The sequence below is a fragment of the Drosophila ananassae genome, chromosome 2L (genome assembly GCF_017639315.1).
Source record: "Drosophila ananassae strain 14024-0371.13 chromosome 2L, ASM1763931v2, whole genome shotgun sequence".
NCBI classification, from domain to species: domain Eukaryota; kingdom Metazoa; phylum Arthropoda; class Insecta; order Diptera; family Drosophilidae; genus Drosophila; species Drosophila ananassae.
Genome location: NC_057927.1, coordinates 28,531,430 through 28,555,958, shown reverse-complemented (window position 1 = coordinate 28,555,958; position 24,529 = coordinate 28,531,430). Strand labels below are relative to the sequence as shown.

Below are 24,529 nucleotides of genomic sequence, written 5' to 3'. Positions count from 1 at the left end.
CCCAGTAATAAATGAGTTCACACCTTAATATGAAATATTAATGGACATCAATTAAATTTTAGGAATAAAGATTTTATGATGTTAGTCCCCGATGTTAAAAAATCCGACAAATAATAAAATATATACATATATTGTTGAGTTAAAAACTATTAATAGCAGCCGAAAAACTACACGCGTTTCAAATTATATTTTCAATATATTTATTTTGGGTTCAATTTAACCGTAATATATGCGGCTCCAATCAACTCCAAATCGCACCATACGCAAACCAAAGCTCCCCAAAGCGCATACGCTACAAACAACAATAAAGCACATGCGAAACTGGGAGACAAAACAGAGACGAATACATGCTGATTACAACAGCTGCAGCTTAGCATATTATAATTATTATACATGCATTTTTTGGTGACCGCTTGGCCCAACATACAAAACTAACTGAAATAAAAAATATTTCAATGGTGAAGTTTTTGTTAGTGTACGTCTGCTCAATTACTTATCTTTTTCGTTCTCATAAGCTTTGGTTAGCGGAGCGTTAAACAAATAGTTTGATATAACAAGCGAATACCATATGTGCAATGCATACCTGCTAGGCACGAGCATCCGGCCCAATGTTGTATCAGCATTTTGCCCTGTGTTCGTTTACTGCCTCCAGTCCGGTTTACAATAGTATTACAACACTTATATACTGCGTGCAAAGGAATAATGCGTGAAGCCGATATCTTCAAAACTAAGAGTCTAATTTGCGTAGAAACAGACAGACCCGAAGAGCTCTATGCTTATAGAGACTCAGGAGGTGATCCTGATCAACAATATATATACTTTAAAGGGTCGGAGATTTGTCCTTCACTGTGTTGCACACTGTTGGCACCTTGGCATTAGGTCCTACTACCCTATATTCACATTTAGTAATCTGATCTAATCAATGATCAGCATGTCGCAATACACAATAATCAGACCCTCAGTTTTAGAGCTACCGATACTTTGCACACATCCTTCTTTTGTTTGCAGGCAGTATATAAGTCGGAACGGCCGGAATCGGTCGACTATATCCTATAGCTGCCATTTAACTGAGTGATCGGAAATGCCATAACTTTGCTGTTTTTCAAGTTAGAGGGTTGGGACTTTCCACACATATTATATTTGTCCAAAATAGCTTATCTAAAATATTTCATAAGGATCGGCCGACTATATTCTATAGTTGTCATAGAACGATCGGAATTGGCATAACTTTTGCGTTTTTTAAGCTAGAATGATGGGACTTTCTACGGATTCAATTTTGGGCAGTCGATGGGGTTGATCGGCCAAATTTCATACGATCCGATATTATATAATAATATAAGCTACCTAACTGCAAGGGTATATCAACTTCGGCTCCGCCCGAAGTTAGCTTTCCTTTCTTTTTTTTTAATTCAATATATTTTTTTTTTGTTTTATTCACATTATTGACACTGTGTTATTGCTTATTATAAAATTGAAATATTTTTTTATTTTTTAATAAAAATTAATTTTTATACATAATTGGGACCTATTATTTTAAAGTTGCATTGGACGTCCTTTAAAACATTAACGGACTTTAACGATTTTAGCGCTAGCATCTTAAGAATTGACATTACTGTCAATACAAAGGTAATTAAGTTTCTAAATTTACATCCCCGGTCTTATCAGTTAAATTAGTTTTTATGGTAGCAGTCAGTGGTAACATATTGACGAAAGGAGATACTCCAGTTATTGTGTGTCATCCATCAAAATGTTGTGTGTTATTATCCAGGGTTGCTCGTGGAATTGCATAATCATAATAGACTCCGCACTCTTTCATTGAATTGAGGAAGTGGGGTGGCTGAGTAACCCGACCAATTTCCATATGCGTTGGTACAAGATATCGCTGAAGCGGGTTGAATTTTCTAGGATCCGTGGTGTTGACGTATGCTGGAGAAGCCGTCATTAAACATGAGGGGCCTTGTATTGCTGTAAAAGTTAGGGATAAATTAAAAAAATTTAAAAAAACAAGAAAGGAAAGCTAACTTCGGGCGGAGCCGAAGTTTATATACCCTTGCAGTTGAGTTACAGTCCGCTAGGTGGCGCCACGCATCTTTTATTAGTAGTTGGCCGATCCTTATGAAATTCGACAAATCAGATGTTTTTCCCAAAATAGAATCTGTACCAAATCCCATCTTTCTAACTTAAAAAACACCAAAGTTATGCCAATTTCGATCGTTCTATGACAGCTTTAGGATATAGTCGGCCAATCCTTATGAAATTTTGTACATAAGATATTTTGGTCAAGTATACCATGTGTGGAAAGTCCCAACCCTCTAACTTCAAAAACACCAAATTTATGGCATTTCCGATCAATCAGTTATATGGCAGCTATAGGATATAGTCGACCGATCCGGGCCGTTCCGACTTATATACTGCCTGCAAAGGAAAGAAGGATGTGTGCAAAGTTTCAACTCGATAGCTCCAAAACTGAGAGACTAGTTTGCGTAGAAACGGACAGACGGACATGCTCATATCGACTCAGGAGGTGATCCTGATCAAGAATATATATACTTTATAGGGTCGGAGATGTCTCCTTCACTGAGTTGCACACTTTTGACGAAAATTATAATACCCTCTGCAAGGGTATAATAATATATTTAAAATCGGACAAAAATCATTTATGGGATGTTACGTGTTCGGAGAGCAAAGTCATATACGAGTGCTGCTCCCAGCATAGGCAAATGCAAATTACAAGAACGATTTAGGGTAGTTTCCCTATTCTCTCCATTCGGTGCCTTTCCTTTTTTTTATAATATTTATTTATTTTTTCCATTCAAAATGGAAGTGGCTCTCGACAAGGTATCAACGGCAAGCCGTCAGAAAAATATTTGTCTTAATGGCGGGTTTTGGTTGGGCGGTCGATAAGACCGCGACTAGACTATGACGCTTGTTTCCCCTTATGAGTGGTTGCTAAAGGCGAAATTTCTATTACACTTGGAAAACGTAGCGGAACAATTTTTTATTAACGTTCGGAAGCCGAATTCTTTTTGTACACTCCTGCTCTTGGGGTGGCAAACGAAATGAACGGCTGCTTCTTCGCGAGTAAAACAGGCTGACCAGTGATCTCTGGAACTGCAAAAAACTTATTTTTTATGCTAAAGAGATTCATTAAAATGCTGAAGAGTATGGAATTAAGAATGTGTACAGAATTGATCGTTAATTTTACGAAACCAATGATCAACTGTTTAAACTCTTTCTGTCGCATATAGAATCGCATTTCATCCTGAAAAGCTTAGCATTTACTGCAGCAATAATAGAGGCCAGCTTGGCGGAAAATGGCATCAGAAGCTGATGTGGGCCGTCGAGAAGGAGTGTCTGCCGGGGCGATTGAATTAGAAAAAAATTAATTTTCGAATGAAAATATAACATTGATGAGACATTGGGGGAAAAGTATGGTATTTTTATTCTAATAAAAATGACCATTTAATTTCCACGATTGAATCCATATCATTTCACTAAATTCATATTATATGAAGAGGGGTCCGTGAACACCCCACGTACCGGGGCCGGTTCCGCTCTCGATGGCCCTGTTGTCATTTGCAATACTTTAACATATCTAACATTAACATTAAAAAAAAACAAGAAAGGAAAGCTAACTTCGGGCGGAGCCGAAGTTTATATACCCTTGCAGTTGAGTCGCAGTCCGCTAGGTGGCGCCACGCATCTTATATTATTAGATATATAGCGGATCGTATATAGTTGGCCGATCCTTATGAAACTTGGCAAATCGAATTATTTTGCCAAAAGAGGAATCCATTGAAACTCCCATCCTTCTAACTTAAAAAACAACGAAGTTATAGCATTTCCGATCAATCAGTTATATGACAGCTATAGGATATAGACGGCCGATCCTGATAACATTTAGCAGATCATATAAGTTGGCCCAAATTAGAATGCACAGAAAGTCCCATCCTTCTAACTTGAAAAACAACGAAGTTATGGCATTTCCGACCAATCAGTTATATGGCAGCTATAGGATATAGTCGACCGATCCCGGCCGTTCCGACTTATATACTGCCTGCAAAGGAAAGAAGGGTGTGTGCAAAGTTTCAACTCGATAGCTCTAAAACTGAGAGACTAGTTTGCGTAGAAACAGACAGACGGACAGACGGACCGACGGACAGACGGACAGACGGACATGCTCATATCGACTCAGGAGGTGATCCTGATCAAGAATATATATACTTTATAGGGTCGGAGAGGTCTCCTTCACTGCGTTGCATACTTTTAACCAAAATTATAATACCCTCTGCAAGGGTATAATAAATAAAAAGGTACTAAATATGGAATACAAGCTTGTCTGTTCTGTTAAATCTTGTAATAATTCAATTTCATTTTCCCAGCCTATCATTCATTGCGGGCTCTGCGAAAACGTTGTACACGCTAAGTGTTTACGGCCTCAGTTTCGGATGCCATTTCACGTAGGTCTGGTCTCAACTAATCAGGTATTTTATGAGTCGTTTAAAATCTGACATAAAGGCTGCGGATATAATTAAAATTAAAATACACCTATACTAGGCGCACGTCATCTTTCAAAAACTTATGCCCGTTCTGATGTTTATTATGATTTGTTTCGTCAGTCTTTGGGCAGAGAACATTTTCGTTTAAGTGCATCAGCCAAGTGCGGTGAATAAAAAAATTATCAAACCTAACTCCTACATGTTAGAAACTGACCAACCTTCCTCCCCATCTTCTGTAGCTGCAAAACACTAATTTTTTCACTAACACTAACCTATCAGATACCGGGCCGGACAATGGTGTCACTCGACCCGTGCCGAAAGTCAGATGGGCTGGCGGCCCGGTATGCAAATTCTGCCAAGTCTCAAAGAAGGGCATAGGATACCTGGCGACCCTTTGTTCTAAGAAGTCTTACCCGGTCTTCAAGGATCTCCGACCGGGTGGACGAGACCGTTCTCCGTAACTCGTGGGACCACAAATTAAAATAAACAACACAAATACAAACATGAATTCGGGCCCCAAAAGAGCCATGCCCATGAACTATGCAAAATAAGCGAAATAGTCCTTCCTGGTGGTCTATAGAGCTAGCAACCCTGACCAATGGGGCCAAAGCCGGAAACGAGGAGACACTCTAAACCGAATACAGGATCTCTTTGGATTCTTATAAAAGGCCATCCGAAAAGCGAAGCGCTCCTCATGGAACTTTTTCTGCTCGGACATCGAAAACACAACCCAAGCTGCGAGGCTTAGGAAAATTCTATCCCAATCAGCCACAACTCTGGGCTATCTAAAAAAAAAATAATGGCACTTAGACTAATACAAGTGAGGAATCTCAAGCTAAACGGCTAGAAGCCCATTTTTAAGGTTGCACCCCGGAAGCGGACGCCCGCCAAGTACAAATGCCCCTCCCAAAACCTTCAAACTGGATATAAACCGGAAATCCCTATAGTGTGCAATATACAGTTTCAAGCCCTTTAAATCGGACGGTCAAGACGAGATAATATCTGCTCAAATAAAACAAGCAGAAGACATTGCATTAAATATCTTTAACAGATCCCTTGCACGAGTCAAAATTTCACAGCAGTGGCTCAAATCGCGAATCGTCTTTCAAAACGGGCAAGCCATAGCATACGACCGTATAAGATTTCAGACCAATCAGTCTATCATCCTTCCTGCTCAAGACACTATAAAGAGTCATAGACATCTACCTAAGATCCACACTTAGCCTCACAACAATCTCCAACGTACAACATGCAACTCAAACATTAAAGGCAAATACCAACAGAAGCTCTGCGATCTTATAAGCGGAAAATTGCAAACCGTAGCCGACTGGACAAGCAGTTATGGCCTGGTTGTAAACGCGCAGAAAACAGAGTTAGTTATTTTCAGCAGGAAATACAAATTTTGCGCACCTCGTCACCCCAAGCCTAAACAACCCAAGGCTCCTTTTCAGCAGTAGTACCAAATACCTAGGGTATGGATAGGAAGCTGAACTGGAACTCAAACATCAAAGGTAAAACAACGCTACTGTAGCCCTCTTTACCTGCATAAGCCTGCAAAGCCATAGGAATAACGTAGGGCATGACCCCCTACATTGTAAGCTCGATCTGCACCGTCATAGTGTGAGAGGATGGTTTTCTTAGTGGTCTCATAGGTTTATTAATGTGTGGATATGTTAGATATAGTTTACATAATTGTCTGTTGGTCTTAACTTATGCGTCGTTTCTGCTCTATTTGTTGCTTAAGACTAACTACTCGCAGCTTTATTAACAGTCTCCTCTACTATTCGATAACAGCTTCTGTTATCCTACATTTGATTGCTGCTTAGCTGTTTACATTCGGCCTTTCCTGATAAATTCTCAGCGTCCTCGCGAGATTCTTAGATGGGGTCGTCCTTCGAGTCATCGTCGTCATCTTGGTCATCTTCTGGAAGTTCACACCAGCGCTTCATCTTGTCGGATGCATAAACCGACTTATAATGTCTCTGCTTTCGTTGGGCCTGGGGGATATCTTCCACTAGATATAAGTCGTTTGGCAACACCTTGTTGACAATAAAAGGTCCTTTATAGCGAGGCTCCAATTTTCTGGAAGTACCCGTGCTGCTTGGCTCGTTCTCCACCAGTACAATATCTCCTAGCTTATATTGTGTGGGCTTAGCGTGTTTTGCGTCGTACCGTTTCTTGGCTGCAGCTCTTTGATCGTTGACTCTAGTTGCAGCGTCTGCTCGTAGCGTATCTAACTCGACATCTGTCATCATCCTCTGCTCTTGATTCTGGATCACGCTGGTCAGGGTGTTCTTTAAAATATCTCTTGGCTCGTATCCATAGAGAAGCTGAAATGGGGAACATTTAGTTGGGTGTCCTTACAGCGTTAAGGATGTGCTTTATGTTGTTCGACTTGCAATATTTTTCGAAATCTTTGGAAGTGAAGGCGGTACCTCGATCAGTGATAATTCGTCCTAGCATTCCCAAGTAGCTCGTAACCTCTTGCAGGATATCCAAGACATGTTTAGTTGCAGTACTTTTTGTTGCTCGAACTATAGTAAACTTCGTGAAGGCGTCGACAATAACTAGAATATGCTCATTCCTCTTTGAACTCTTTGGAAAAGGTCCTAGGTGATCCATGTGTACAGTATAAAATGGGATAGGCTTAATGTCATCGTAATGATACTCTCCTTCTTGGCATCCACCTGGTATTTTGTTTAGCGCGCAACCTATGCATGATTTTATATAGCTCTTGACGAAATTTCGCATTCGGGAAAACCAAAACAAATTAAGAATGCGCTGCATTGTTTTCTCTGTGCTCATGTGTCCTGCTTTGTCGTGGCATTCGTGTAGTATAAGGTATCTTAGCTGTTTCGGCACAACCCATAGCAACTTGTTGTCGTATTTTCGAAATAGGCGATCTTGCTCTATTACGTACTCATCGTTCTCGGTTTGCTTCGCACTTGTCATATCCGCTACGATGTTCTGGATCTTCTCATCTTGTAGTTGTATCGCGAATAACCAGTCAGCTTCGTCAATCAGGGTTTTGGAAATCTTCAGACATGCAGTCTCCATTTCATGTGCGTTTTCAAAAGGTGCTCGGCTTAAAGCATCAACGTGGCACATCAGTATTCCAGCTCGATGTACAATTTCGATGTCATATTCTTGAATCCTTAACCACCATCGTGCAATTCGGGGTTTTTACCGTAGACATAATACTTAAATCGCTCCAACGACTCGACGACGGCTAGAGCTTCCAGCTCATAACTGTGATAATTTTTCTCAGACTTAGACGTTGCTCGACTAAAATAAGCAATTGGCTTTAGTTGACCCTCTTCATTTTGCATCAGTACGGCGGCCAAACCCACAGCACTGGCATCTGTGTGTAATTCGTGTTCAGCATCTAGGCGATAACTTGTGATAATAGGTCTTGACGTTAGGCTTCTTTTCAATTCGTTAAACGCGTCCTCTTGGCGCTGCTCCCATTTGAATGTTTGTGCTTTTCGCAACAGCATACGTAACGGCTCTGATATAATAGCGTATCCGGCGACAAATTTTCGAAAATATCCTGTCAATCCTAAAAACTGACGTACTTCGGTGACATTGGTCGGTGTGGGGAACATGGAAATGGCATTCGTCTTTACTTCTCCTGGGCTGATACCTCCATCGTGAATTTGATGTCCTAGAAACGTAATAGACTGCTCGTACAACTTACATTTATCCAGATTTAGAGTTAGTCCACACTCTCGCAATACTGTAAGGACTCTCTCTAGCTTGGCATACATCTCCTCGAAATTATTGCTACCAATAAGAATGTCGTCCATGTAGTGCATCATATCTCCTTTATGCACTCGCTTTTGTAGTTCTGCCATGAGACGATTGAAAATGGCTGGGGCATTCTTTAGCCCAAACGGGAGTCGCTTAAACTCGTAAAGTCCATCCGTGGTGATGAATGCGGTAAACTTTCGGCTTTCAGGTGCTATTTGGTAATATCCGCTATTTAAATATTGAAATACTTAAATCGTTTCGCCTCTTGAAGACGCTCTTCTATATTCGGGACCGGAAAATTCTCCTTCTTTAACAGCTTGTTCAGACGGCGGTAATCAACACATAGTCGGTCACTACCGTTCGGCTTTTTGATGAGTACTACAGGGCTAGCATACTCTGACGTAGATTGTTGGATAATATCCTGCTGCAATAACTCGTCCAACATCTTGGCGACAACTTCCTTCTTTGGCTCGGGAATTCTGTATGGTGGCTGGGAAACTACTTGGTTGCTCTCAACATCTATTTTGGCTTGGACAATGTTTGTTTTTCCTATTCCTTGCAATCCTGTAGAGAAGACATCTTCGAACTTGCTCAACAACTGACTCATTTGACTTCTTTCCTGATTGTTTTGCATATTAACAAGAAGCTTATGAGTACCACGTTCGCTTCCAATAGTTTCTGCTTGCTGCACCGCTCGCTTGACTTCGACATCCTCTGCCGTAAACTTTAGGGATAACTGGGCGCTAACAATGACATCCTGTCCCAGCTAAAGGTCTTCTTGCAAAAGCTCGTCGTCTGCTACGTATAACTTGGCATCAATGGTCTTCCCTTCAACGTCCATCTGGATAACGACTTCTTCAGAAAGAATACACGATCCTCCACATATGCCTCTAATCCTCATAGAGCACTCATGCCGATCTGCCTTTAATTCATCCGCAACTGACTGTCGAATGATACTAGCCTGGCTACCCGTATCTATAAATGCGTTATAGCTCTTTGAATTTATACGGACTATTCTGGTGAATAACTTGTCTTGATTTGTTGCTCCTAAACGCATCACCTTTGCAGTTTGGCAACTTTCAGTGATTGCATGAAAAGTATTGCATTTGTTACAGCGGGGCTTCTGCTCCTTACTTGGGTACGAATTGGCAAAGTGTCCCAACTCTCCACACTTGAAACATGTCTTCAAATCCTTTGGCTTTGCTGTCTTCACATCGCTGTCCTGTTTCATCTCGAAATTGTTGTATTTAGGCACAAACTCCTTTTTGTTTGCTGTTGTCCGACCTCTGTTTACGAAATAAGATTCGGCTGCATCTCTAAGCTGCTTCATTGTTGAAAAATGTATCGCTGCAATGCTGTTTTTTCAACTCTCGGTGCTGTAATCCTGCGCGAACATATCTGATAACCGCTGCCTCGCTCAGACTGTACCGCACTCCTAGGGCTGACATCCGGAAACAATACTCCTTCACTGTTTCCTTTGCTCGTCTAGTTGCATTAGTCATGTTGAAATGCACTTCCGCTTCGTCCGGGCTTGCTCCAAACTCATCCCTCATAGCTTGCGCGAAGTCACTCCACGTAGTGTGCACCACTGGCGAAGAATCGAACCACATCTTGGCTGGTCCCTTGATCTTTGTATAAATTGCCAATAACAAAAACGTCTCGTCCCAATGATACGCACCAACCACTTTGTTGACACGATCGATGAATTGGTTCACTGATATAGCGTTCTCGTCTCCTGGATCAAACTCTGGCAAAGTGTCTGCGATTTCCTTTACCGACGCTTGTCTCACGTTGTTTCTGGCTTGTAGATTAGGAATATCGTCTCCTGTGATATTCCTCCTGGTTTCCTCTGTGCGTTGCTGCCTATTAACACCATCATCTGCATTTGGCCTCTGCATGCTCACCAACTGCGCCATCATATTCTTCAGCTCGGTCATTTCATTCTGCAGTTGTGAAATAGCTGCCGCTTGCGACGTCACCGATTCCTCTCGTTGGCTCACGTTTCCACTAGCTTGTGGCATCTCCACGTCTTCTGATTCCTCAAATTCAACTAGTCGTTGTACTAACTCTGCTCTGGATCCCGCAGCTGCAAGATTTCGTTCTCTTAACAAAAATCTCAACTGGTCCACCTTGAGTTCTGCTATCTTGACCATTTTCCTCAATGCTTTTTCCAAAATGTTCTTTTCAATGCGAATTTCACCACGACGCCCATATACACACAATCCCTTTGTGTTATACTGTCTGGCTTTTTCTTTAAATCCGTCTGCCACGCACAAGTATCGAATAATCTCTGGGGCTGCTACCCATTACCAACTTTCCACGCCGACGATTCTGTTCCAATTTTCCTGACTATATCTCCACTACACTGCACCAACACATTAGTATCCCACTTCTGAACTGTGAGAGGATGGTTTTCTTAGTGGTCTCATAGGTTTATTAATGTGTGGATATGTTAGATATAGTTTACATAATTGTCTGTTGGTCTTAACTTATGCGTCGTTTCTGCTCTATTTGTTGCTTAAGACTAACTACTCGCAGCTTTATTAACAGTCTCCTCTACTATTCGATAACAGCTTCTGTTATCCTACATTTGATTGCTGCTTAGCTGTTTACAATAGTCATACCCATACTACTGTATGGAGTACTGGTATAGTGGCCAGTCCTTAAAGAGAAGAACGAAGAAGTTGGAAAAAATCCAGCAATCCACAAACACCTTTCCAGGCTCTCATTCTTAATAGAGACGAATGAGGATACCAAATCCCAGGTCCAGAGAACGCACTTCTACAACGACTACTGCCGTAGTTGCAGGGACGATGAAGAGGAAGAAACTGTTGAGCATCTTCTATGTCACTGCCCAGCCCTGCAGTCTCTCAGACTTCAACATTTGGGTGACAGGTTCTTCAATAACATCTCAATGATGTCAGAAACAAAGCCTAACAGGATAGAAAGATTTACCATACCATTAGGGTGGGGAAACTGGTAGACCAAGTTCTTTTCTATGAATAAGGGCTCTATTACCCCGACCCACAAGGGACCGAATACGGTCTATGTGTGGTGGTTGCCTTCAAAGGACGCAACCGCCAGCCGTCTAACCTTACGAGGGTTACGTAGCAAACTTCCCAAAGTGTATTTTTATAGTTCTTTCTTTGCCACATTATTCCACATTATAGTCTTTACAGAAACTTGGTTAAAGCAAAGTTTCTTTAGCTCCGAAGTTTTTCCAGGAACTTTGACCCTTTCTAATCCTGAGGATCTATATCATCCCATTCTTGAGGTTTAATCCAAAACCAATACTTTAATTGGTATTAAGTCTTCACTTGAATCTCGTAAAGATTGTTTCTTTTGTCAGGTTGACGTTAAGAAAAAAAAAAAGTTAATTCTAAATTTAATTGATCTGATATACTGGCAAAAATGAACAAATCATCTTTGTTATACAAGGCACCTATTAAATTTAAAGAACATCAAGAATATTTTCTTAAATAAACATAAAACAAGAAAGGAAAGCTAATTTCGGGCGGGGCCGAAGTTGATATACCCTTGCAGTTCAGTCGCAGTCCGCTAGGTGGCGCCACGCATCTTATATTATTAGATATATAGCGGATCGTATATAGTCGGCCGATCCTTATGAAAATTGGCAGATCAGATTGTTTTTCAGTTATATGGCAGCTATAGGATATAGTCGACCGATCCCGGCCGTTCCGACTTATATACTACCTGCAAGGAAAAGAAGGATGTGTGCAAAGTTTCAACTCGATAGCTCTAAAACTGAGAGACTAGTTTGCGTAGAAACCGACAGACAGACGGACAGACAGTCAGACGGACAGACGGACATGCTTATATCGACTCAGGAGGTGATCCTGATCAAGAATATATATACTTTATAGGGTCGGAGATGTCTCCTTCACTGCGTTGCACACTTTTGACCAAAATTATAATACCCTGTGCAAGGGTATAATAAATGGCTGGTAGCTTGGTCTAATTTTACCGTGCATAGCGAAAAATGTTATAGAAGTTATATTTGCTCTCGGGTTCAGTTTACTCAGGATCAGAAGCAGTTATTTAAAGCTTTAAACATTACGAGTAAACATGTATATTATCCCCCTTTGCTTACGTTTGGAAACTCATATGAGAACACTAATCAGGCAATGGCCGATCTCCTTGCACAGTTTTTTCAGATGTATTTTTTTTTTCACAGATGTATTCACCAACTCAGCCTTATATTTATAATATCCAATAAGCCAACCTTAACATGGGAACAATACCATTTTTTTATAAAAGTCGTTAATCATTGGATCTTCTTAAGGTTAAGCTCGTTTATTCGCCTGGCCCTGATAGTGTACCACACTGTGTTCTGAAGAACTGCGCCGAAATTGTGCAAGCCTCTCCTCCTCACAAAATTTTTAAGAATCCCATAACTTTTTGAAAAACAAAACACTGCACATTTGCAACACCTTTGTAGTTTAATAATATAACCGTGCAACTTTTGGGAGCTAACATTGCGAAATGGCTTGCAAAATGACTTTAAGATTTACACTGTCTTGAGTAAAGCATTTGGATCTGTTACTCGTGTCGCTCCCATTAAATAAACTCAGTCTTTTGGGAGTCCCAACTGATCTCCTTATCTGGAATTCGAGGTACTTATCCGAAAGAACCCATCGTGTCTTTTTTAAAGGCTCGTTTAGTCCGCGTCACATCTGGTGTGCACCACTTTCCCCTTGCCTTAACTTATTCTAATAATGACATTAAAGTTTGTCTTCAGTACAGATTTAGGCACTAGGCCTATCGATTTAGATCAATTTCAAAATTGGTGTTTAGCAAATAACCTTAAGATTAATGAAAGTAAATGTATACTTATGTCATGTATGGGTACGCCTTAAAACGATTAACTCAGGTTAACGATCTGGGTGTTCTTTTAGACTTAAAACTTTAATTTACCGACCATGTATCAACCTTTGTCAAAAAGGTTTTATTAAAATATGGTTCAAAGAGATTGTGTGTCTCAATGCGGAGTTCACCGTTTTCTGTTTTAAAAAAATTTTTGATTGTCGCCCTTAGAGGAATTAATTGGGAAGCAAATCTTCACTTTTTCCATCCAACCATGGGCTAGATCCCACCTGGATACGATGAAATCGTTTTATTACACGGTTAGATAAGAGACAATTACAAAATTCCATAATAATTTGATTTGATTGAAGCAAATCAACGCGGATATGGCGAAGTACCAGTGACGGCAATAGTGATTAGTCATTGAGTAACATTGTAATTGAGAAGCTATTCGTATTATTTCTAAGCTTGGGAAATTATATCGAATCTATAAATTCGTTGGAACGCAATTCGTAATCGCGGCAATTGTTGCGATTCACACTGAACAAAAAAGACCTCAAAAAGATAGATGTTAATAATTTTTTGTTTGTTTGAAGGGCGCGAATTTACCTTTTGTATACTCCTATAAGATTGCTTGTAGACTTCTATAATACCCAAAACAAACCCATTAAAAATAATCTTGTTTAGCTGCATCGGTTGTAATCAGCATTTATTCTTGTTTGTCTGTCTCACAGTTTTTGTTATTTGTAGCGCATGCGCTTTTGGGAGCATCGGTAGCGCTTTTGCGCCTAAGCTCTTTGTTAAGCACTTGGTATTCGGAGCGTCATATATTAGGGTTAAATTGAATCCATAATAAACATTTGAAATTTGAATCGAAAGTGTTTCATTCGGACGCTACCAAAAAGCTGATAGCGTTACATCAAGTTTGTTTCAAATTTTTGTCATGCATTCAAAAATAACAAATTTCTGTTGCGTTATTTCAGGAAATTATTGGGAAAAAGTTTTGTTTGTCTGTTAGTTTTAAAGGATAAACTTTCCTTTCTTGTATAATTTAAAAAGTAAGATAATAACCAAAACGTTCTCTTTCAATTTGTCAATGGGTAGCAGTTTCATCCTTTTTTTTCATTATTATTAAAAATAATAAGTTTCAAAATGTTAAAAAATCTTTAGTTACCGTTTTTGGCAGCTGAAAAATAATGTTTAAAATACTTTTAAACATCAGCCGGATGGTCATATTTCTTTTGCGCTGACCGCTTAAGTTTAATGTTATGGCTGATACATTTTAATACTCCGTTTTCGTCCAATCGGAAACAAAGATATTGCATCATGGTTATATATGTTTATATATATATATGTGGCGAACATGTTTTATCATATTCGCGGTTATTACCATGATTCCATTTAAGTATAGTAGTATATAAGTAGAGTCTTTATTCGGTATCTTCAATATTTAATAGTGAAGATGTCCTTATTCGCAATTCCATAAAACTAACTATAAAATTATATTTCTTTTAATAATTATAAAACGAAATGATAAATATATTCAATTTAAATGACATAAACATATTTCAATCCCCACTTTGTTGGCCATTTTGCAATAACAATAAAACTCAATCTCCGAAATGATTTCTCTTTTATTTGGTTGTCACACTGCCAATAATTTGATGTGTGTTTCCGTGTAAGTAAACCACATAGGCCGAGAACGGAGAAACAAAGAATATTGTTTAGCAACAAATGGTACAACATTAAATAAATGTCTACATTACACTCTGTGTACATGTTATTTATTCTCGTGTCAATAATGTGCCACAGAAAAGGTTGTCAGGGTACGGCTGGAAAAGCATAATACTTGGTCCGAATTCCCAGTACGTATGTATACTACCTAAACATTTAGTTTTTTGCCTTTTAAGTGTGTGCTGGAAATTCTTTTAAGACCTATTTTTCCGAACAAAACTTTAAATATCTCGTCGTACTAAAGTTTAAACTTCCACTCGACCAGAGTTTAAGCTTTCCTTCTCCTGAATCCTGATTATATAATTTCTTATAAACCATAATTATGAATTAAGTTTTTAATCTTAATTAAAAAATTAGAATTTTACCTTTGGTAATGGGGATGACTTTTTCATGCGGGTGTGACGTAATCAATGTAGTATTTGAAGTTACAGGTGGTTGAGATCGGTAATTCTGAATCGGCAGGTATGTCTTATAAGCCGTTTATTGGTATAGCAAACGTCGGTGTATCATCCGACGTACAAGTGTATCGATTAAGTTGACATCGATGAATTGTTAATGAAAGATTAAAAGAAAATAATTAGAGAGTGAGAGAGAGAGAATTAGAGAATTATTCAATATTATAAACTAAATAATAGTTGTTAGTAAAGGCAAGAAACTCTTAAAGTAGTTTCTGGATTCCGTACCAAACAATAGTGTATTGCGTCAATAATACGTGCGTCATTTACGTGATTAAAAGTAAAATACAAAAAATATCCAACTATAAACGATACATCTACATAATACATATATAATATCCGATACATATATAATAATATAAGCTGCTACCTAACTGTTTATCAACTACGGCTGCGCCCGAAGTTAGCTTTTCTTTCTTTTTTTTTGATTTTTGTAATTCCTAACATATTATAGTCATAAGACTTGTGTGCTCACGGCCATATTACACAAAAGAAAGGACAACTCAGCAGATACTTTGAGCACTACAAAAGAAAAGAGAACAAAAGAAGGCACTATAATAGAACCAATAACTAGAAGATCCGTCTGGGGTGGACGATCCATGAAAGTAGCTCCAACAGAGGAGGCGAAGGAGGTCTTGCTTCCTTGAGCAGTGATTTTAGGCTTACGGTGGCCTGGACATGAGAAGCCAATAGCAAGAGCTTATCTGATGATGATCAGCGGGCTAAACAGCAGCTGGGTAAGAATCCGAGGCATAAAAATATGCCATTTGAGTCTATCCTCAGTACATTATGGTAATAAAGGCAAAGGAAAAGCCGTATTGGGATCTACCCATTTTTACCGTCAATAAGCTAAGAAAGCTTCGCATAGTCTGTAAGGGATCCGACCAACTGGCACTGCTGACACCAAGTTTAGAAAGAAACTTTTAGGTCCTCGGCGACATCGCAGAGATGTTTCCCGAGGTGAAAATATGCAACGAAGATCAAAGAGAGAGAGAGCTACGCCATACAAGTAACGACGTTTGCTTTCCTAGCTGTGCCCAGTATTTAAAGCATTTTGTGTAGCATTTCGTGAAAGCGAAATTTGGGACAATACTAGCTGTAGAATTAATGTAGAAGATTAAGTTTGAATTTTATTGAAGTCTAGTATAAGTTAGTATAGGGCGGAGCGGGAGCGCAAGAAAAGATCACTTACGCTCTTACGTGAATTCGTCCCGCTTCGCCGCAATAGATAAGCTAGGCTTAAGTTCTTTTGGTAAAAATATAATCGAATTTATAAAGTTGAACCGAGTGCACGTATTTTCCGTAGTTGCATTAATTAATTTTTACAGCCACCTTTTTTTGTCTTTCGGTTTTTCGCGACGAGATAAACTTATCTCAGTTAACATTTTGGCGCCCCCGTGTGGACTGTAGTTAATATAATTAAATAAAAAAGCAACAAGTGACAGTGACACAAAAAAACCATTTAAAAAAAAAAAAAATAAATAAATAAATAAAAAGTTGCTTGCGACGGTAGTGTTGTGAAAATTTAAAAACGATAAACAAAAAACAATTTAAAGTTCGCGTCGCGAAACAAATTTTTATCAACTGGAGTCACCGTCATACCCATGTCCTGCACCTCCATCGACTGTCCTAGGGAAGTAGCCGCAGGATTAAAGGATCAAAAATCAGAACGGCAGGTATTTGTGCAAAAAATTGAAAGTCGAGAAAAGACAAAATAATATTCGTCTGGTGCTGGAATATTGCACCCTCCTTTCAATTCTTGGCGCATACGTACTTTAAAAATAGAAGAGCTAAAGTGAATAATAAAGTTATATATACATTTTATTAAATATTGCCAATACATATGAACAATTGTCTGTGGACAAAAATAAAGACGCATAAATTATTCCAAAATCACTGTCGCCCCTTACCCCTCGTTTTCGATATTGTAAATATTTGCCAATAAAATAGATAAAGTGCAGCCAAAAAATTATTTTATATATTTGTGCATAAATAATTGGTACATACAAATAGATGCAGCGGTGAACTTATCGTTTTCGCCTCCCTCCGTTATCCGCTGCTGTATGTACATATGCACGTATATGCAATTTTGGCGCCTTTTGTTCAACGGAATGCCAAGTGACGCGATACCCTACAATTTGGTTCGGTATATTGTTTCGATATCACTGGCGAACAAATATTTAAATACTCAGTGCTTCGACTATATTTTATTCGACTATCAATTAATTAATTAATTATTGTTTTCGTTGGTTGGAAATTAATCATTTATTTTTATTACAAAAAATAAAAAATTACAATCCACAGAACTTTAATTTAAAATAAACATTTTAAATAAAATTAATTTCGCAAATTAATTAATTATTATTGTTTTCGTTGTTTGTGCCGAATTAAAATTACAATTTATTTAATTTTACATACATATTAAAATTTTATTTATTTATTAAATTTTAAATAATTTTTAAATATTTAAATCGCAACGAATTCGCTTCTTTTTAGAAAATAAATAATTGTAGAATGGAGAGTAATAAACCCAAAATTAATTCCACGACCCTTCATGATTTAAAAAGAAGATTAAATGTCAAAGTTAAAAGCATTCGCCGGTTGGAAGAACGTTTGGAAGATGGATCACTTCCTCTAAACAAAACCGAGCTAGAGTGCAGGCTTCAGGTTTTAGATGAGGCAATTTCTAAAGCAAATGAGTTGCAAGACCAGATCGAGCAAATAGATGAATTGGATGATTTAAGGATGATTTCGGAGCCGAGTTGGAAGAATTGGGAATAACTACCAAGGCAAGGATTATGTCCTTATGTAATGCCTTTAATTCAGCTGAAGACTCCAGCCACTGCAGTTTCTGCAGCCCCAACTCGAGCTCGACTTCCCAGTTTGGCATTGCAAAAATTCAGTGGAATGTAAGCATTCCTGTTATTGAGAAGACATTCCAAATCACCGAGAGTAATTACGACAAAGCTATCGCTAGTCTAAAAAGAGTTTATGATAACGAATGTCTCATCTTTGCGAACCAAATACGTCAACTGTTCAGCCTTCCGAAAATTTCCCAGCCGTCTGCTTCGTCGTTGAGGGGTCTCATCGACACCGTGTCATCAATTTATGGAACACTATTATCCATCGGAGATGATACTAAAATTGCAAACTCAATGATTATCCATTTAGTTTTGAGTAGAGTAGATCCAGTGACCAAGCAAAAATGGGAAGAGTCACTGGATTATGAGGAATTGCCGCTGTGGTCCGATTTCGAAAAAATACTAAATCGTAGATACCAGCATCTGTCCGCTGAAGAGACTGGCAACCCAAAAAAAGAAAAAACTGGGTTCAGCAAGCAACTGAATAGAACTTCGTTGGCTTGTTTTTCTACCAACGCCAAACCAGCTTGCAGTTATTTTAACGCTAACAACCATTTTTTGGCCCTGTAATGCAAAGGTTTGAGTTTGTTAAGTCAGCCTCCCTATGTTTGAATTGTCTGCGAAAAGGTCACACGGTAGCGAAGTTCAAATCGACCAGGAGTCAAATCTGTGCAAGATCGCACCATAAACTTCTGCACCGATTTACAGTGACTGAAAATAACTTAGCGTTACCACCACCCACACAAAATTCTCCTCCAGCGTTAACGAATGATGGCCCTTCTACTTCACATGCTTTACATGCGTCGTCTGTAGAAAGGGTTTTGTTAGCAACGTCGATCGTAAGCGTTCGAATAAAAAATGGTGAGCACATATTGGCCCGAGCATTACTTGACTCAGGGTCATAAATGAATCTTATTACAGAAGATCTTGCTCAACGCTTACAGATCCGTAGGGAGGAATCGTGCATTAACTTGCTTGGAATTGGTCAAACTAATTCACAAGTAAAGAAAAAGATACACACCGTGGTGAAGTCGAGAGTCAATGGTAGCGAGTTTCCGCAGACCCATATTTTTACAAACATCAGCGGATAGATATGCTTATTGAAGCTGAGTCATTTTTCGAACTGTTGTCCGTTGGCCAAATAAAGCAAGGTCCGAACCATCCCATCCTTCAAAAAACTCTCCTTGGGTGGATGGTATCGGGAAAATATCTGGCAAATTCCTCAACTCCTCAACAGCCAGTCTCTAGCCTGAATTGCAAAGAAGAAAAATTAGAGTCAATAGACAAAAACTTGAAAAAATGCTGGTCGTTGGAAGAAGTTCCATCTTCTAAAAAAAAAGTTGTGAGTATGTGAGGAACATTATCGGAAGACTACAAGAATACTGCCTTCAGGTCGATTCAAAGTTAAACTTCCATTTAAGTCGGATCCAAGCGTTTTGGGCAACGCATTTGAGATAGCCAAACGCCGTTTTCTGTCGCTCGAGAGAAGATTATATCGAGATCCGAATTTAAAGAAAATGTATTTGGAATTTATGGAAGAATACCAATACCTAGCCCATATGTCCCCTGCAAGCAATGACGTTCTTGCTTCTCCACACTACGCTATACCCCACCAGTGTGTCTTACGGCCTCAAAGTAAAACGACCAAACAACGAGTCGTTTTTGATGCGTCCTGCAAGACATCCACACAGAAGTGTTAAAATGAGTTGTTGATGGTGGGTCCAACAATTCAGGAAGAGCTTTACTCAACTTTTCGTAGATTTCGGCTAAACAAATTCGCTATGGTAGCCGACATAAACATGATGTATCATCAAGTGATGGGAAATGAAGCAGATCGACGATACCAGTTGATAGTGTGGAGAAAAGACCCGTCTGAGTCCTTGAAATTGTGCAAGCTCAACACCGTTACTTATGGCACTGCACCAGCCCCATTCCTGGCCATAAGGTGTTTGAAGAGGTTGAGTGAATCCGCGAAAAATACATTCCCTCGAGCTGCTAAAGTTATAGGGTCTGACTTTTACGTCGACGACATGTCATGGTGCTGGTTGCGTGGAGGAGCTAAAGACAATTAAGTCTGAAGTAACTCAGGTTCTTCGAAACGCTGGGTTTGAATTGAGTAAGAGGTTTTTAAACTCACCTAAAGTTACTGCATCCGAGAGCACGGTTAAGCCAATAACACCATCGGACTCAGAGCTGACAAATACATTAGGAATCGTTTGCGTTCCAAAAGATGACGTGTTTAAATTCGAAATTGATAGGTCAGTCATGGGTCAAAGGGCGACTAAGCGGAATATTCTTTCGGTGACATCAAAGCTTTTCGACCCCCTTGGCCTGTTAAGCCCGATCCTTATTAAAGGAAAGATCCTGTTGCAGGAACTTTGGCTTAATAAGCTAGATTGGGATGAGTCGATCCCACTACACTTGGAAACCGAGTGGAACAAAACTCAGCTTGCCTTGTCATAGTTAGAAGATATTTCAATACCGAGATTTGTGATAAGTGAGCCAGTGTTACCAATTGAAATTCATGCCTTCTCTGACGCATCGATGAGAGCATATGGAGCCTGCGTCTATATCCGTTGCAAATCTTCGGAAGGTAGTAAAGTTTCATTGTTGACGACAAAGTCGAAAGTAGCGCCGCTCAAGACAAAGACGCTCCCCCGTCTTGAGTAATGTGCCGCTCACCTTCTCGCGGACCTCTGTCGCAAAATAAAACCTCTTATCAAAGCACCGATCGAACGAAGTGTATATTGGTCAGATTCGGAAGCTTGTCTTCATTGGATTCGTTCCTATCCATCGTCGTTGTCAACGTTCGTATCAAATAGAGTGGCTGAGATTTAAGAGTGGTCAGAGGATAGCACGTGGCGGCATGTACCAATTAAACAGAACCCGGCAGATTTTGTGTCAAGAGGTGGAGACGTAAAGGAAACGATAGAATCAATCTGGTTCACAGGTCCATCGTTTTTAACGGAGCCGGAAGATAAGTGGCCAACGAGCCCCGGGTTTGATTCGTCACCAGAGATTTTGCAGATGGAAGCAAAGAAGAATGCGGTCGGACTGACTGCAATGGTCTCTACCTCATATTTGTTGGAAGTGATAGAAGGATTTTCCTCTCACTTAAAACTGCTGCGAGTGTTCGTTTACAAGGTCCGCTTTATAAAGAAGTGTAAAAAATGAGTAGTTACTTCTGATAATGTACCTTCACCTGTCGAATATCAAGAAGCTTTTAATAAAATTGTCCAGATAGTCCAAGAGCACGAGTTTTAAGAGGAAATTAAAAATATTCGAAAAAATCTTGTTGTTAGCCCAAGCCTACAGAAGCTAAGTCCGTTTGTCCATGAAACCTCTCAGGCTGGGCTTACCTTTTCGTTATTGCGGGTCGGGGGGCGACTAACTAATGCTCCTATTTCGTACGATGCCAAGTTTCCAGTATTGTTGACGAAGCGCTCTCAATTTGTTTAGAGCTACGTCCGATACTTGCACGAGTCGAATTTTCATGTGGGTCCACGAGCACTGGTGAGTCTCATGCGACAGCGCGTTTGGATAGTAAACGCGCAGGAAGTCTGCAGTCAGATAGTGCGGTCATGCATACGCTGTTTTAAATGCAAGCCTCATCTGATGACTCAAATCATGGGAGATTTACCCTTAGATCGAGTTCGTGCTCTCCGCCCATTCTCCATATGTGGCGTGGATTTCTGTGGCCCTATTGAAACGACGTTGAAAATTCGTGGTAGACCACCCTACAAGTCTTACATTGCCCTTTTTGTTTGTTTTGCGTCCAAGGCGTCCATTTAGAAGTAGAATCTGACTTATCAACTGATTCCTTTGTATTGGCATTTCAAAGGTTCGTTGGGCGCCGAGGATGCCCGCAGACCGTGCACTGCGACAACGCGACGAACTTCGTCGGAGCGAGTCGCCACTTCGCGGCACTGCGGCAGCGAATCGAGGACGAGGCGGACGAACTGCGACACTACGCATCAAAAAAAGGATGCGTATTTGCGTTCATACCGCCGCGGGCTCCGCACATGGGAGGTAGGTGTGAAGTCTGCAAAGCACCTACTCCTACGAGCGGTGGGCAGCGCGAAGTTGAGACCGTCGTCGTTGGAGTCGAGGCCGTCCTGAACTAGAGGCGAGTTGCATTCCGTGGCTGGCTTGGCATCTAAACAGCCAAAATGTTAACTGAGATTAGTTTATCTCGTCGCGAAAAACCGAAAGACAAAAAAAGGTGGCTGTAAAAATTAAATAATGCAACTACGGAAAATACGTGCACTCGGTTCAACTTTATAACTTCGATTATATTTTTACCAAAAGAACTTAAGCCTAGTTTATCTATTGCGGCGAAGCGGGGCGAATTCACGAGAGATCGCAAGTGAGCTTTTCTTGCTCTCGCGCTCCGCTCTATACTATCTTATGCAAGACTTCAATAAAATTCAAACTTAATCTTCTACATTAATTCTACACTAGCGTCAAATGTAATTTTATAAGCCATAAACAGAGATTTTTTAAAAGGTTTGTAAATTGGCTAAAAACCTTAATATCTTGTATTTAAAGATGTTGCCCAGTATTTGAAGAATAGGAATGCAGAGGCATTCAAGAAGTTAAATGAATATTGAATAAAATCTTAAAATCTTGTTTTCACCTATATCCATTCCAGAAGTAGCAAAATTAACATCAGCAAAAGCGTCGCTAAAGGTACAGATAAACATAAACAAACTTATAAACAAACTATGTTCAGTTATTATTCTTTGTGCACTACCTTGCTCCGACTCGCTCTAACTCATCTGCGCTCCCAGATTATGTTGTCTATCTTGACCGGGAGCTTTTTGGTAGATTAGCTGTACCCAATGTTCCTGTACATAGCTAAATGCATTTATTGTGTAACCCGATAGTTTTCTTGCTCTTGTTATCATGGAATACATGGGTATGGTCCTCCTCTTACTTCGGTAAGATGAGCTGATGGATATTTGAACTCCGGAATATGTGACCTGAAGAGTAGGAAGGGCCTTCGTGCACTTGTTTAGATGTCAAGCACGAGGTGTGTGTCAGATGTGTTTAGATGTCAAGCATAAAAGGTGTGTGTTTTTGGCGACCAACCCGTCTGAGAGGCTGGATATAGCAAAAACAGCAGAGTTTGCGAAACAAGTGTGGTGACAACTACAACTATCTTGGCGACTAACCCAGAACAGCGACTGGTGAGCGACGGGAAGAGCAGGAATCGTCGGAGGAACAGCGGAGGGTCCGGCGGAGCGGCATTTATTCTTGTCTCCCAGATTCCCATGCACTGCATTGTTATTTGTAGCACATGAGCTTTTGGGAGCTTTGGAAAAGCTCCTGCGCCCAAGCTCTTAGTTTTCACTTCCATTTTTGGAGTTCAATCAGTTTAAGACCCTGAAAACTAAAAAAACTGCGTGATTCTAAAAAAAAATTTTTGTTTTCGTTTTGCATCACTCGCGCTGGATAATTACGGGATGGAGTCTGGATATGAAACTATTGGATCTGCTTCCGCAACCCGGAAAAGAATGCTGCAGAGAAGAGCAGAGGTGAACTGCCAGGAGAAGGAGGCGCTGCATCATAAGGTGACACCATAATGACGCTGGAGTCAGTGGAGAAGCGCTTGCATGATCGATTCACTAAGCTTCAAAAAGAGTTGGAGAAGCTTAATTTCAGCGAGATCGGAAGGGAGCTGTATTGGAGATTCTCCCAGCTGGCGACTGATTTGTATATGGACATTCAGGTGGAGGTTGCCAAGCGGACCATGAGAGTAGCTGGTGGACGGTGCCAATGCAATAAAAGCCAGCCCCCTGCTTGCCTCCGTTGCCGATGCCAAAAGTCAGCGGCGGCTTTACCGAGGGGCCGGATCTCTGCGCCCTTTTTAAGATCACGATTGATAGCCATCCTCACATAACAAAAATGGAAAAGCTCCGGTGGCTATCATGAGTTCCGGATCAGCTACCCAGATCCAAGGATGCTTACTTATCCAAATTGTCCTCAGAAGTAGGTCCTGCCACGAAAACCAAGTGTGAGGACATTCTTGCAGGAAACTACGACCGTCTTCCATCTTGGGAGTCTAAAAGCGTTGACTTTTCTTTGGCTGCGTAATGCGCCCTGTGAGGTGTTTTGGCGCACGCGCTTCCTTCTTGTTCAAGGTTTATTGCCTTGCCAAATATTCAATGTTACGACGAGAGCTGGCTATTTTCCATGCGGATGTTCAACGTCCCGTTGCCCAACGTGCAATCACCGACATCATTCCTTGTTACACCATTGCAGGCATGTCCAAACTTGCTTTCCATCGATGGTGTTGCCGTTGCTACTCCATCTTCCCAGCCAATCAACTTCCCGTCTTGTCTCAGGATCGCCATACTGAACTCGTGCTTCTGCCAACCTCCAATATCCTCATCCGTGGTGGATG

At 40.2% G+C, this 24,529-nt stretch overlaps 1 protein-coding gene across 8 annotated transcripts in view; it reads right to left on the bottom strand.

The window, feature by feature from the left end:
* Positions 1–1,433: 1,433 nt before the first annotated feature.
* The window catches only part of LOC26514219 (protein eva-1 homolog C), a 145,294-nt gene continuing 122,198 nt past the window's right edge, over positions 1,434–24,529 (bottom strand). For 3 of the 8 annotated variants that reach the window (XM_044714215.1, XM_044714214.1, XM_044714219.1), the window contains 2 exons: positions 15,173–15,275; positions 1,446–1,965 (listed from right to left, as the gene is read on the bottom strand). In XM_044714215.1, the coding sequence (XP_044570150.1) occupies positions 1,736–1,965; positions 15,173–15,275 (333 nt within the window). In that variant the 3' untranslated portion in view covers positions 1,446–1,735. Of the gene's footprint in view, positions 1,966–15,172; positions 15,276–24,529 lie in introns of all 8 variants that reach the window. The other 5 variants (XM_014905425.3, XM_044714217.1, XM_044714218.1 and 2 more) reach the window with 3 other exon arrangements.